This window comes from Catharus ustulatus, chromosome 25 (assembly GCF_009819885.2).
Source record: "Catharus ustulatus isolate bCatUst1 chromosome 25, bCatUst1.pri.v2, whole genome shotgun sequence".
NCBI classification, from domain to species: domain Eukaryota; kingdom Metazoa; phylum Chordata; class Aves; order Passeriformes; family Turdidae; genus Catharus; species Catharus ustulatus.
The window spans coordinates 5864147-5877886 of record NC_046245.1 but is presented as its reverse complement, the minus strand read 5'-3'; the positions used below and the strand labels follow the sequence as shown (position 1 = coordinate 5877886).

The following is a 13740-nucleotide window of genomic DNA, read 5'->3' as shown; positions in this document are numbered from 1 at the left end:
ACACTTTTTTCAATACACTGGGTTAAAATCAGAAACCACTGCAGCTCTACCTGTAGCCCTCTTCCTGCCCCACATCCAAGGAACAAAGGATCACCCTGGAGCAGGACAGGCTATTCAGCCCATTTCTATTTCCTGGGCAAGCTGAAGATCCACAAGCCCTGCCCAGAAAAGGAGGCAAACCCTGGTGTGCCTCAGGGTGGTGTGGGCAGGGCCCTGGGAAGGAGAGGGATGTGCAGGTGGAGGTGCTCCTGGGATGTACCAGAGAGCAGCACAGCCCAGTACACATCACTGGGCTTTGGCTGCAGAGCAGGATGTTCATCTCCTCACATGGACCTGCACATTTGCCCTGGTTTCAGCCAGGACAGGGTGAATTTTTTTCATAGCAGTCATGAGGGGCAGAGCCTGGAGCCACGTGGGTGGTCCAGGTTATTCCATACCATGCACTTCACTGCCAGGGTTGGGAGGTGGAAGTGAGGGACTCTCCCTTCCTGGAGGAGAATGACTTCCCTTTGGGTGGTGTGATGAGGAAGAGTTGTTGGATATTGTGGTTTTCCGTGTAAATAAATAATGCCTTATACCTTTTGTTATTAATATTGTTGCTATTACTGGTCCTTTTCTTATCTCATTGCTGTTTCCAGCAAATTGTTCTTATCTCAACACAGGATTTGCACCTTTTGTGCTTCCAATTCTCAATCCTATCTCCAGAGTAGGAAGGTGGAGAGGAAGGGGGGCAGTGAGAGGCATCTGGTTTGGGGGAGTCTTGGTGGAGATGCTGAATTGGGGAATTTCTAAACCACAACAACCTTCTATCCCATCACACAGACCTGCACATTTTATCTCAAGTGCTGCATGGCAACAAATGGAGCAACAATTTGGGGAGAATGCTTAATGCACTGACCTCAGGCCACACCTTGATGGGAGGACATGGATTCTCCATGAGGGTTCTGGGAAGGTTTCTGGGTGCCAAGATAAATCTTTCATTTAGAACTGAAAACTACTCAACTAGACAGCACTGAATTAATTCCTGTTCTAATCAGGCTGGGAATCCTTAAATACAGGAGTTACAAGTGCAGAAGGCATAGTCAGAGTGGGAAGGGAAGGAAAGGCCTCCAGAACCTTGAACATGTGCAGTAGGCATTTCTCTAGTTAAATGATTAAATCCTGTTTATACCTGATCCTGCCTCTGCAGGGAGTGTCCAATTAAGTGGCAGGATGTGCCTGAGCTGCCAGAGTGGAACCCCAAAGGGCTGGGCTCTGTTTTTGTTTTGTGAGGTTCCTTCCGTGATAGAGCACTTGCAGCAGTGTCTGCACACAGATTAACATTTCATAAGCAAGTTTAACATCAGCATTCTCTCCCTTGATCACTTGACTTTGTAACCTCACCATGCTATTAGCCTGGCTTCTTGGAGGTAATCCTTAAATAAGAGCCTGGTTTAATGACCTTAAATACATTCTCTGCTTTTAAATCTTGGATTATTTATTCATCCAACTGTTTTATTCCTGCTCCTGCAAGCATGGACTTCATTACCTGCCCTATTTTTTTGTTCTCTGCAAGCCCACATTGCAGGGGCTGCTCCCATCCCTGCTCACTTTAAATATTGCTTCAGCCCAGACTCTTTGAGTGCTGCCTCCCTGCTGCTCTGTGGTACCAAACCTCCATCTGTCAAAGCTGAAACAGCTTCTCTAGCAAGTACAGTTGCTTTTAATTTAGAATTCAAAGCCCTCTTGAATAACTCACCAATTGGGCTGTGACCTCTCTGTACTGGGGTTCTGTGTGTGTGCTGGACAGTGCTCCTGTCTCAAATAATGCCAGACTTTGGTATCTGAACCTGTACTAGGTTCAGTTAGTTACCTGGGAGTAAACTGTCCCTAGCCTACAAATTTTGCCTTCTCCACATAAACTTTTGGTTTAGATACTGAAAACGTATCCTGTCTTGCCCTTGCCCTGCCTGTCTTTTAGGGCAACTAATTGGCTTTTTTGGGATGTGTTCACCTGGAGAAGAGAAGGCTCCAGGGAGACCTTAGAATTCCTCCCAGTGCCTAAAGGGGCTCCAGGAGATGTGGAGAGGGACTTTGGACAAGGGCATGGAGTGCCAGGATAGGGGGAATAGCTTTCCATGGATAGAGGGCAGGGATGGGTGGGACACTGTGGAGAAATTCCTCCCTGTGAGGGTGGGCAGGCCCTGGCACAGGGTGCCCAGAGAAGCTGTGGCTCCTCCTGGATCCCTGGAAGTGTCCAAGGCCAGGCTGGATGGGGCTCGGAGCAGCCTGGGTAGTGGAAGATGTCCCTGCCCATGACTGGAGTGGAAACAAGATGAGCTTTAAGGTCCTTCCCAACTCAAACCATTTTGTGATTATTTTAGTGTGGATAACCAAAATCACTCATTAAGCCAGATCTCTCTTGCTGTACAGCTTCCCCTCCCTGCTGGTCAGGCAGCAGCACCAGCACTCATTCCTATTCCCAGAGTCTGGACATTCCCATCTGTACCAACTCTGTCCTTCTGACCATGGAACCTGTCAGAGGTGGTGCAGTGAGTGAGTGTGGTAAACAGTGCACATCCTGTTTGGGTTTGGGCTGGGGCAGAGTTACAGCTTTCCACAGCACCTTGTGGTGCTGTTTGGGATCTATGCTGAAAACAGCACTGATCCCACAGGGAAGATTTAACTCCTGCTGAGTCAGGAGCTGTTCTGCCCCTCACCCTGACCCACCAGTGTTGGGCTGGGGGTGCACAGGGAGCTGGGAGGACACAGCCAGGACAGCTGTCTCTCACTGACTACAGGGATATCCCAGACCATGTAATGCCATTCTCAGCCCTGAAACAGAGGGTGGGGGGATGGTGGGGTCTGGCCAGGCTTAGGGCAGTTGGTGATGAGCAATTGCTTTCTTTTATCACTTGTTTCTCTTCGTTTCTATTTTCTTCTCTTTGTTTTTTTTCCCCCTTACATTTAAAAAAAATTCTTTTTCATTATTTAGCTGTCTTCATGTCAACCCACCAGTTTTCTCATGTTCACTTTCCACTTCTCCCACCACCACAGTGTAAGGGAGAAATGAGGGGCTGTGCTGGTGCTTAGCTGCCAGCTGGGGTTAAACCATGACACATCCACAGTCCATAATCCACTGGCAGGGCTGTATCCATCTGTGATGGTCAGGCAGCAGAGGCTGGGGGAAGTGTCACAGATCTAAGCTGGTTCTTGCTACCCAAAGTGCACACAGGATGGCTGTACTGAGAATCCCGTGGACTAGTAAAGCAGGTAGGTATAGAAATTCCTTAGTGCACTGTCTCAGATTTGAAACCCTCTTGGAATTCATGGGGACACTGATGGATTAGAGCAGGGCACCAGGACAGAACTGAGAATTCATGTCCCCATTAGCCCTGAGCAGCTGAAGCACTGTAGGCACTGACCTGGCTGGAGAGCTCCAGGTGCTCCAGTGACCTGCAGAAGGATGCATGGATAAGGCAGAGGTGCTTTGCAGGTGCACTGCACGACAACCAGTGCACCCAGTTCTGCACTGCTCTAGCCTTGTGGTGCAGCTGCACATGGCAACAGGCTCTTTTCACTGACCTCTGTGTCAAGACCAATTCCATATCAGTATAGCTGGACCAGCAGCACAAAGTGTCTGTGAAGGTAGGGAGGGGTGCTGAAGACTGAGCTGGAGGGTCCCAGTAAGCAGCACTTTATATTGTGCTGCCCTGAGTATGTGCAGCACAGAGCACTGTGGCATCACCTCTCCCAAAATTGGGAGCTGTGTCTCAGGTACCATCCAGCTACACACAAGCCATTCCCTTTTGGTGCCAGCATACTGGGTTTCCAACAGAAACCCATATCCTAGCAAGGGCCTTGAGGAAAGGGATGGAACCGCGTCCTCCGGAGCAGTGCTGGCATCATGAGGGCCTGTGGAGCACTGGCAGCAGAGCCAGGCTGGGACACCTGTGGCTGCAGCAGGGATTGAGCTGACAAGGGCACAGAGCCCCCAGCTTGCTGCTGATGTATGGCTACAGCCTCACACTTGGCTGTTCCTGATCCCTCCCTCCAGAGCCTGAAGCTGCTCCTTGCTCCAAGCACCCTTCCTCTTCAGCACTTGGGCTCTATTTTCTGCATCCTGGCCTTTTTTGGTGCCAGCCCCTTGGACCTGCCATGGCCTGGCAGAGAGAACCAAGTCCTCCAAGGGAACAGGAAAGCAGAAGACAACAAGCTCTTGAAGCCAAAGTCTCATGTTCCACTGGCAGATATTCCAAATTAACTAGTGATTTTGAAACGAGCTGTGGCCTGGATGTTTGCCATGGAAAGAGCCTGCTGTTCACAGCATTGCAGGCAGTGTGCAGAGCCAGCTGCTTGAGAAGGGGAAGGATACCTGTGCTGACACGGCTTTGCTCATTTTCCCTGCTCTCAGGGCATCTCTTCCAGCTGGGTTGGAACAATGGCACAGGGAACTCCCGGCAGCAAGCAGACGGGAGCGCTCTGCCCCTGCACGCACAGCGATTACAGCAACTGTCTGCCTTCCCCCAGGGAATTCAGAGCCTCCTGGAAGATAAGGAACATTAAAGGGGGAGTAGAAGCCCAGCTGAGCATACACACACTCCCTGCTGCTTCCCCAGCGAGGAGAGGCGGGGACAAACACATCCACGAGGGAATCCTCCCAGCGCAGCCTCTCGCCCCAGGGACCCTCGGATCCCATCAACACACAAATGACCCTGAAAGGCTTGTGAAGGACAGACCCCGCCGGCAGCTCACCCTGTCCTGCCACACACAGTCGGGGCTGCAGGAATCACATGGCTCTTGCTCTCTGCTTCGGCTCCTGTGCCAAAGCACAGTGGGCAGCACATGCCCCACTGCCAGGTCCAGCTGCATTTCTGGGCTCCAAACCTGCCCACGCCTTGTGTCCGTCCAGCTCAGCCCACACGGCTGAGAACCGTGCCATGGAGGGAAGAGCAAGTGCTTTTCTCCAGAGAGAAGCTGTGTCCGACTAGTTCATGTCTTAGGCCCCCAGGAAATGGCCCTGGGATGCTCAAGGGCAGATCCTCCCCCCCAGGTGCTCCCACTCCTGCAGCTCTCCCAGAGTACAACGTGCAACACTTCAAAAGCCAAACTGCAGCAACCACTGGGATGGACTGTGCCACACTCCATTCAGTTTTAGGAATGACGCAAGAAACACTTTTTCCAGAGCTGCTTTCCCCTCTCAGAGGATGGAAGTGTTATCTCAGCAACCCCAGAACCTGCTCACTCTTCCTCAGGGACTGCAGGAAGGGAGCCAAGCACTCGATTTTCATTTTGTGTAAGGCTGGGTCATTTTCAAGTGCTGGGGCACTCTCTCCAAAGCACACTCCTGTGAAAACTGGCTTTTCTCCCCCACCCAGCCCCACAGGTCACTAACTCACACCTGGATTGCTGAGCTGCCTTCTCCCCCTTTTCTCCCCTCACCACCGCTGAGGGGCCCAGCTGTGCTTATACCAAAGCTGCATGGAGGGACCTGGCTGCCTCACAACTCAGCACTCAAGTATTTATGCTGAAATGCATAAAAGTGTTGGTTGAAAGAGAACAAAGCATGCTTTGATAAAAGCCCTCATGCTCTCTCTGCATTTTAATGGCCAGTTCCACTCATTTGCTGTGGTTTCCTTTTGTGTCCCCAAGCAGCTTCAAAATACTTGGTGTGTTTTTGGCAAAATACGTGGTGGTTTAGTGTTTCTTTGATTTTGGAGTTTGGCCTGTATTAACCTGACTCTGTGGGAGGCAGGGATGCTTTCCCTGCACCAGCTGTCCAAGGACCCTAAAGCTATTTAATTTCAATTGTTTCCTTTCCTCCTACTTACGTTCCTGCCAGGGAGTGTAATATCAGATATGTAAAATGACCTTCAGGGAAATTTGTAACACATTTCAGAAATCCATGTTCCTCCAAACACCTCCCTGCAGAACTGCCTGTGCTGATGGGGCAGTCCCTGCTCACACAGAGATTTAGGGAATGCAGCAAGGTGAGCTGTGCAGGACAGGGAGCACCACAACCACCTCCCAGGCAAAGCTGGCCCTGTTTTCATCAACCACAGCCCTTCTCTGAACTCTGCTGAGCCGTTGCCCTCCACAGACACACTGTGCAGGTGTTGCAGTGATCTCACTTCATCCCTGCTGGGTTCCTCTGTGAGGAGTTAGCTGGATGGGAGAGCCCTAGGACACAGCAGGGAAGCAAACAGCAAAGTCCTCCAAGCTACTGCTTCATAGTCCACATTGTCATCACTGCTCTGCTGAAGATTCCCTCAGTAAGAGGTGAGGAATCAAGGAGAGACCTCAGGTCTTGGCAGGCCCAGGCACCAAGGCCTTTTGCTGACTTGTAGAGCTTGGGAAAGAGGGAGCCTTAAATCCCAGCCCCTGTTCCATGCACCACTTACCTGATCCAATGAAATGTAATTAATTTAGGTAAGGAATAGCGTGCTTGTGACCTCCATGCAAGGCATGCCTTGTGGCAGCTCCCCAGGACAGCTGAGCTGATCTCACAGCCTGCAGCTGCCAAAAAGGAGGGAAAGCCTTTATCCTGCCATTGCCTCTGGAGCATCTCACAGGCTGCAGCACCCAAACTCCCACGTGTAAACTCAGCAGCCAAGAAAAGCAGCTTTAGTCTAAGTTATCAAATTGAACAAGCAAAGGGTTCAGCAGTTGCTCGAGTGGGGGGTTTGGGTGGGAATGGGAGCAGAGACCTGAAGCTACAGGAGGTGCCAATGTAAGCCAAGCCCAGACCATGGCTCTGGGCTGTGAACCCATCCCAATACCAGAACAAGAGTGGAGCAAGGTCTGCTTTTAACCATCCTAAGCACATTTATGGCATATAAACACCTGACCCATACAAACCAGGCATGCCTTAAATCCACACCGGGAACAATTAGACAAAACTGTTGTTATTTCCCCCGTGACCTCGCTGGAGGGATTGGCTGGAGCAAGGGATGCAGGTTTGTTATTGTTTCATCTCAAGGCAATGCTACATCTTAACACAGGATGGTCTCAGGAGTCCAATCTATGCAGACATTAAATAGAAGAATACATTTTCAAATTAATTTAAAGTGACCTACACATGGAAATAAGGGTTTCTGCACTGTCTTGGTATTGATAGAGAAAGATGGGCTGCAAGATGAGCTTTCCCAGGTCCTATGTAAGTGCTTCCCATCCCTGAGGGTTGTCTATTCTAATTTCTTAGGAGTTACTGCAGGCAACTGGAAAACAGTTTTTCAACATGCTGGATAAAAAGCAGTGAAAATATTTGTGAGTCTACGTGAATTTTTATTAGCTCTCATTGACACAGGAATTCACAGCTTCAGCAGATCCCAAACCTGGTGATGTGTCTGGTGGAGCAGCAATTGCTCTTCCCCCAGGCCACTTCTGCTGACTGGGACACTCCTCCCCCAAAGCTCCATTAACAGCACAGAGGAGCTGCCTGAGGTCAGATTCCAGGGTGATGCTGCCTTTTCCCCACTTCCTGCCCACCCCTCTGAAATTCTCAGTCACCTCTGGGAACACAAATTAACCCAGGTGCTGAGAGCTGGCCTGCACACTGTCCCATCCCCTGCCCCAGGTCTCTGCCCATGCCACCTGCACTGCAGGGTTTTCTCATGGCCTCTCCAATTTGCAGGAACCCAAGACCCTGCCTGAGGCAGAATGGCCCTCTAGATCTTGTGGTACAAAAGTTTCTTCAAGAATTCCCATCAGACTGTTAATTTCTTCTTAGCATTTCAAGTCCATGTGATCCTATTTAATATTTAAGAGTAGCAGAAAGCACACCTGGATCCAGGAGGATTCACCTCCCCTCTCCCACTGAAGAGGAGCAGAAGCTCACAGCACTCTGAGCATTGTGCTGAGTGGATTTCAGTTGCTGCCATTCCAACGTGAAGGCTTTTGACCTGAGCTCTTCCATCTCTCCAGGGGTGCTCTACTGACTGAAAGCTGCCACCAACCCCCAGCTCCATCCCAGTGCCACCCACTACTCAGGAATCCACATGTACCATTTTTTGGAGGTCATTTACTCAGCATTAGCCAAGCTGATTTCCACCATCTGTTCTGCACAGTGGCACCTTCAAAATGAAGCTTGTTCAGCACAGCATATTTAAGTAACAGGGACTATAAGTGGGGTATTACAGGGCAGAACACATACCCTAAGAGATAACAATCCAAATGAAAGTGTGAAATTAGTGATGTGATCCCACCATTTTGCCATGCCTGTGCAGGACCGAAGCAAAGCTCTCTTGTCCTTTGAGGCACATCTCCTTGATGAAACTGTGTAGTCCTTGGGCTTAGGGCTAAGAGACAGGAATGGCAGGATAGAAGAAGCAGTTTCCATGACAAATGTCCATCTCACACATTTAGCAAGGACACAGCACAGGATTTGCCTCCTCTTCCAGCAAGGACAGCTGAGCTCAGTCCCCAGAGCACAGCTCTGCCTCTCTCCTTCCCCTGATAAACCCTGAGTGCCCACAGCAGAGGGTCCTGACAGGGCAGCCCCCAGAACAGGCCACACATTAAGGCAGAGTTTCCAATTCTTAGAAGTGCAGGTGCTCAAGCACTGCAGGAAGAAGGGACTTGTTTCTGCCCCTCCTGCTGTCAGGATGCCTCTCCTGGAAGACTCATCTGAGGCTGTGCCTGCCTTAGAGAGCCCTGACAGCAAATTGTTTCATTAGAGGGGTAAGGGAAAGGTTCTTCCCACGCCTTGGGGCAGCACACCTACACCCCACTGTGAGTTTGGTGGCACAAGTCCATCATCCCAGCATGGTGACAGCTATGCCCTCACAGCTGGGTTAGTACCCAAGTGCTTATGAGCAGAGGACAGTGACATGTCCCACAGTGAGGCACAGCACCAGGGACCCCAGAGCATCCCTGGAGAGCTGTTCTGTCACTCATGCAGGGGTTAGCAATGGAGAATGAAGAACTGGGCCACAATTACCAGCAGTGATAAGTGGAGGGAGAACCACAGCTGCTGCAGCCTCCTTCCATTTTTAATTAGCTTTGTGCCCAGCTTTTAAAAAGCAGAAACCAAAACTGGTCACAATATCCCAGATTACTCTTACTGCCAGCTTTTACAGAAGAGAAATTCCTGCCTGACATCACTGTTTAACATACACGCATATATTCTGACATGCCTCAGCACTGCCTGTCCAATGATTCAGATCCTTTTCAGGCTGGAATCTCTTCACTCTTGCTGCCTGGAAGCTCCATGGTCTGGCACATTTTCTTTGTTTGCTGCTCTATCAACCTATGCTGCCTGCACATTCTACCAGTGTTTTGTTCCCAAGTACCCAGTTAATAAAACTGCACAGATTAGTTGGAATGCCTTACACTCACTTCAGGTGCCACAACTCTCACCGGGTATAGCTGTCACATGGGATGAGGTTTTGGAGAACATAAATGTTAGAGCTCGGGGCAGCAAACATTCCTTCTGAAAATCAACAGAAGATTCAGCCTTAAACCTTGGAAGTGCTCTGGCTGCAGGTCAGACAGTTTCAGCTGCCACGACTCAGTGCAGCAGTCCTGTCCTGTCCTCCCAATTTACATGGTGCCACAGGGCCACCAGCATGCCAGACACCTCGGCCCCTGGAGCAGCTACCAGAGAAGTGGTAGAGCAGCCACACTGGGGCAGATCAGGCTATGTGGCAAAAAAAAAAAAAGGGTGAGCTGTCCCTGCAGGGTACAGGAACCCTCCCAACACCAAAAGCCTTCCTATGGGGGTGCAGGTGAGGAGTTGGCTGTGCCAGGGCTGTGATTCCTGACGCTGCTCAGCCTGTGTATGTGGGAAATGGGGTGACCAGCGGGGCTGCGGCTCAGTCACCCCGGGGAACAGGCAAGCTGTGGCCACGCAGGCCACGGGGCGGGCAGGCCGCGCTCAGTCCGGCTCTGGGGTGACCGGCAGCGCTCAGTCCGCAGGGCCGCGGGGCTCCCGGGCCCAGCTCCCAGCCCGGGCCCAGCTCCCAGCCCGGGCCCAGCTCCCAGCCCGGGCCCGGGGCCGGCGTCACTCGTGGGCCACGCGCTCCAGCGCCACGTAGAAGCTGTCCTTGTCGTCCAGGCAGTGCCAGCCGATGGGCCCCGCCTCGCAGTCGGCGCACACCAGGAACTTGACGTTGCCCACGTCGCGGGTGAATCCCACGTTCTCGAAGGAGAACATGTCGCGCACCAGCCAGTGCTCCCGCAGCACGTCCCCGCCGCCTCCCGCCGCCGCCGCCGCCGCCTTCTTCCTCATGGCGGGCAGGAGGAGCTGCGGAGACACGGGGCCGTCACCGCCCGGCCGGCACCGCCCGCCCCACCCCCGAACCCCCCGGTACCTCACGGCGGGCGAAGGTGGCGGCGCCGGGCAGCAGCACCCGGGAGCCGCAGCGCTGGCACAGCACGGCCCGCAGGTTGCGGCCCTGCGCACACACGAGCCCGGCCGAGCCCGGCGCGGCCGCAGGAGGAGCAGGGGGGGAAGGCGGAGGCGCCGCCGGCTCCATCTCCGTGCAGGGCGCCGCCATGGCCATGGGCGTGGCCTGCGGCATGACGTCAGGCGGGTCGTACGGTGACGTCATCGCTGTGGGCCCGCCCCGCATCCCCGGGAGTGTCGGGGAGATGCGGGCTGGGAATGCGGGCCTGACACGGGCCGGGAATGCTGGCCTGACATGGGCTGGGAATGCTGGCCTGGCACGGGCTGGGACCCTGGCACGGGCTGGGACCCTGGCATGGGCTGGAACCCTGGCATGGGCTGCCCCTGCACCCTTGCAAATGTTCCAGGCCAAGGTGGACAGCGCTTGGAGCACCCCGTGATGGTGGAAGGTGTCCCTGCCCATGGAAGGGGAAATGAGTTGTAAGGTCCTTCCCACCCAAATCAGTCTGGGATTTGTGTCCCCCAGTGATCCTGGACTGTCAGGAGTTGGCAGTGCAGTCTGTCTGTCATGGGCCTGCCCACAGAAGCCATCAGGCACTTCCCAGGCATGGGAGTCTGGAGATGCTTGAATTCATGGTTGGAGAAGGAGCGCAGTTGATGCTGGACAAAGGGAAATTTTCTCCCTTAAGAGTCTCTGTCAATGGAGATATTCCAGAACTGTCTGGATGCAGTCCTGTACCCTGTGCTCTGGGATGGCCCTGCCTGAGCAGGGAGATGGGACCAGAGGAACCACTGGGGTCCCTTCCCACCTGATCCATCTGGGCTGCTGTGAAGCTGCAGCACATCTTTGCATGTAGTGATTGCATCAACATTTGGGAGTGCCTGGGCTGCTGTGACACAGCAGTTCCCGGCTGCTTGGTACAGATAGGACCCCCTTGATGGGGAGGATAGAGTGCCCTGAAAGGGGCTGACGTTGGCAGCAATGTGTTTTCCTGGAGAGGAATGCAGAGATCAGCCTGACCCCACAGAGCCTGGGCAAAGCAGGGGGCAGTGCCAGGACTCACAGGCAGCAGTGCTGAGGAAAAGGCCCTGGGGCGCAGGTGACTCTGCTGCCCCTCACTGAGCACCTTTGAGCCACTCTGGCTGTGTGCTGGCCTGGATTGCTGCTAACACCTCTCTGTTAGTGTTGAAAAAATTGATAGAGGCCTTCTGATTGAGCTGCTGCTTCTTTAAAGGCTAGGCCAGATCCCAGAAGAGTCCTGATTAAGTGTAAATATGCCACATCCTCCTGCTGTCTCACTCCTGAGACAAGAACCCTCAGGAGAAGCCAGAAATGGGAACTGATATTTGAGGTAATAAATAAAGGATGTAAAGGATTTCAGCAGCAATCCAGCTGCTCACTTCAGACTCCAGCCCTGGGCAATGCTGACATGAGCTGGGGTGTGAATGTAGCTGGGAGACATCCCCCCACTCCCCTGTGACCTGTGCAGGTGTTTCTAAGGCAGGGGCAATGTTTGGGGCATTTAAGCTCCTAAGCCCTGTCTGGGTGTGTGGGGGGAGTCAGAGCAAGGCTCGAGTGGGGAGTGGGACATGAGGACATGTGCCCTGAGCCAGGCACAAACCAGCTGTGGGAAGGTGACACAGTTCAGTCCTATCCTGTCCCACAGCCATGCAAGGTGACATGGCTCAGTCCTGTCCCACAGCCATGGAAGGTGACACAGTTCAGTCCTGTCCCACAGCCATGGAAGGTGACATGGCTCAGTCCTGTCCCACAGCCATGGAAGGTGACACAGTTCAGTCCTGTCCCACAGCCATGGAAGGTGACACAGTTCAGTCCTGTCACAGAGCTGGAGCCACCTGAGCTCCCAGAGCCACACAGAAGTCACAGAACTCCCGTGCCTGGAGATACTCTGGACTCAACAGAACCTGGTCCAAACTAGATCTCCTTCAGGCAGGGTTACAGATCACCACATTGCCTTTCCCAAATACAACTATCCTTGGATTCTGTGAGTTCTTTCCTGCTCATGTAGGTGTCAACAGCGTTTTGAGAAGAACACCCCAGAACATTCCTGGGAGTCCAAATCCATCCCTGCCCTGGGAGCTGAATCTGGCTGCCCCAGAGGCACCCGAACAGGGACAGTTCACTTGAGTGTCACCTCTCTCTCCAGAGCTTCAGAGCCTCCCCATGGGTCACTCCTGCCCTCAGACCAGCCAGGAAAGCTCTGCTTCTGCCCACACATCTGCTTTGCATGATGGTCAGTGGGGGAGACCTTTCCCTCCCAATCTGACTGTAGCAGGACAAGGGTGACACATTTGTGAGGCTTCTGCCTGGTTATACCACATGTGCACATCCTTATTTTGGGTGTAGCACAGCCTGTGAGGGGTGAGATCCCAGCCAGATGCGGGGGGAGGAAGGTGAGTGCTCTGCCTGCCCTGGGGAGGCTGGTGCAGGATGCAAATCCACAGCTGCCAGTGCTGCATCCACTCTCACCTCATCACACTAATGTGGGATGGGGCACTTCTGACGAGGTCCCCAGCCCATAAACCCTGAGTGGTGCAACACCACACTGGTGTCTCCAGCTTGTGGCCCAAGGCTGCTGCTGGGCTGGGCTTGTTGGTCAGGGCTGGTGGCTGGAGTGGTGTCTCTCATTGTTACAGTCCTTGTGAACAATTCAAGAGGTAAATAAAAATCCACTAATAGGATCTTTGGCCAATTCTTATGTCTTGGGTGTGAGCTTTCTCTGTTAAAAACTGACTCTTAATTCTGCTTTTTAGCATTTTCTGCGGGAAGAGATTCTGGGAGAATTGATACCAGCTTCCTCCCAAGCAGAACATTTTGTCCCTTTGTTTTGCTTTCAGCAGAAGCCTGTACATTTTCTCATCTCCAACACCAACATGGAGCATTTTGATGATTTATATTGTGCATTACCTCCCTGGAAACACCAGTTCTCTTCAAACCCTTCAGTACATCCTGTTCTGGGAAGGCAGGGATGGGTCTGCTGGCCACTCTCATGTGGTCACACCCTGCTGTGACCCAGTTCTGATGCTGCTGCTTCAATCTGCCCAACTGCTGTGTTTCTGCCCAGTTGCACACTGGACATGTTGCTTCTGGAGCTGCATCCTCCTAAGCCCTTTGCAGGAGAGCAAGGCTCGTTAGGGAAGGGAGAGGAGCTACTGACAGCTCTAGGGTCAGCATCAGAGCCTGGAAACTCCCCCTGCACTGCCTGTCTCCCTGCAGGTGTCATTGAGCCCAACCACTCCCCCAGCACTGCCAGGTTCACTACTAAACCATGGCCCCAGGGGCCACATCCTCACATCTTCTGAACACCTCCAGGGGTGGTGACTCCACCACTGCCCTGGGCAGTCTGTGCCAGGGCCTGATCAGCCCTTCAGGGAAGAAATTTTCCCCAATATCC

General features: G+C 52.8%; 1 protein-coding gene across 2 annotated transcripts; it reads right to left on the bottom strand.

Annotated features, from left to right (window-relative positions):
• Nucleotides 1-6781: 6781 nt before the first annotated feature.
• On the bottom strand, nt 6782-10544 carry RABIF (RAB interacting factor). Of its 2 annotated transcripts, XM_033080278.2 has the most exons (3): nt 10290-10544; nt 9943-10222; nt 6782-9906 (listed from the first exon to the last, which is right to left on the bottom strand). In XM_033080278.2, the coding sequence occupies exons 1-2, from the start codon at nt 10527-10529 to the stop codon at nt 9980-9982; spliced, it is 483 nt and encodes a 160-aa protein (XP_032936169.1). In that variant the 5' UTR covers nt 10530-10544; the 3' UTR covers nt 6782-9906; nt 9943-9979. The 2 variants fall into 2 exon arrangements, with proteins under 2 accessions (XP_032936169.1, XP_032936168.1); XM_033080277.2 differs by having other exon boundaries at nt 6782-10222.
• Nucleotides 10545-13740: the final 3196 nt, after the last annotated feature.

Bases quoted from the DNA above. Each gene is read 5' to 3' on its own strand.
- RABIF (XM_033080277.2), bottom strand. From the start codon at position 10,529: ATGACGTCACCGTACGACCCGCCTGACGTCATGCCGCAGGCCACGCCC. The intron at 10,223-10,289 runs GTACCGGGGGGT...GTGTCTCCGCAG, and splicing joins CCACCTTCGCCCGCCGTGAG to CTCCTCCTGCCCGCCATGAG.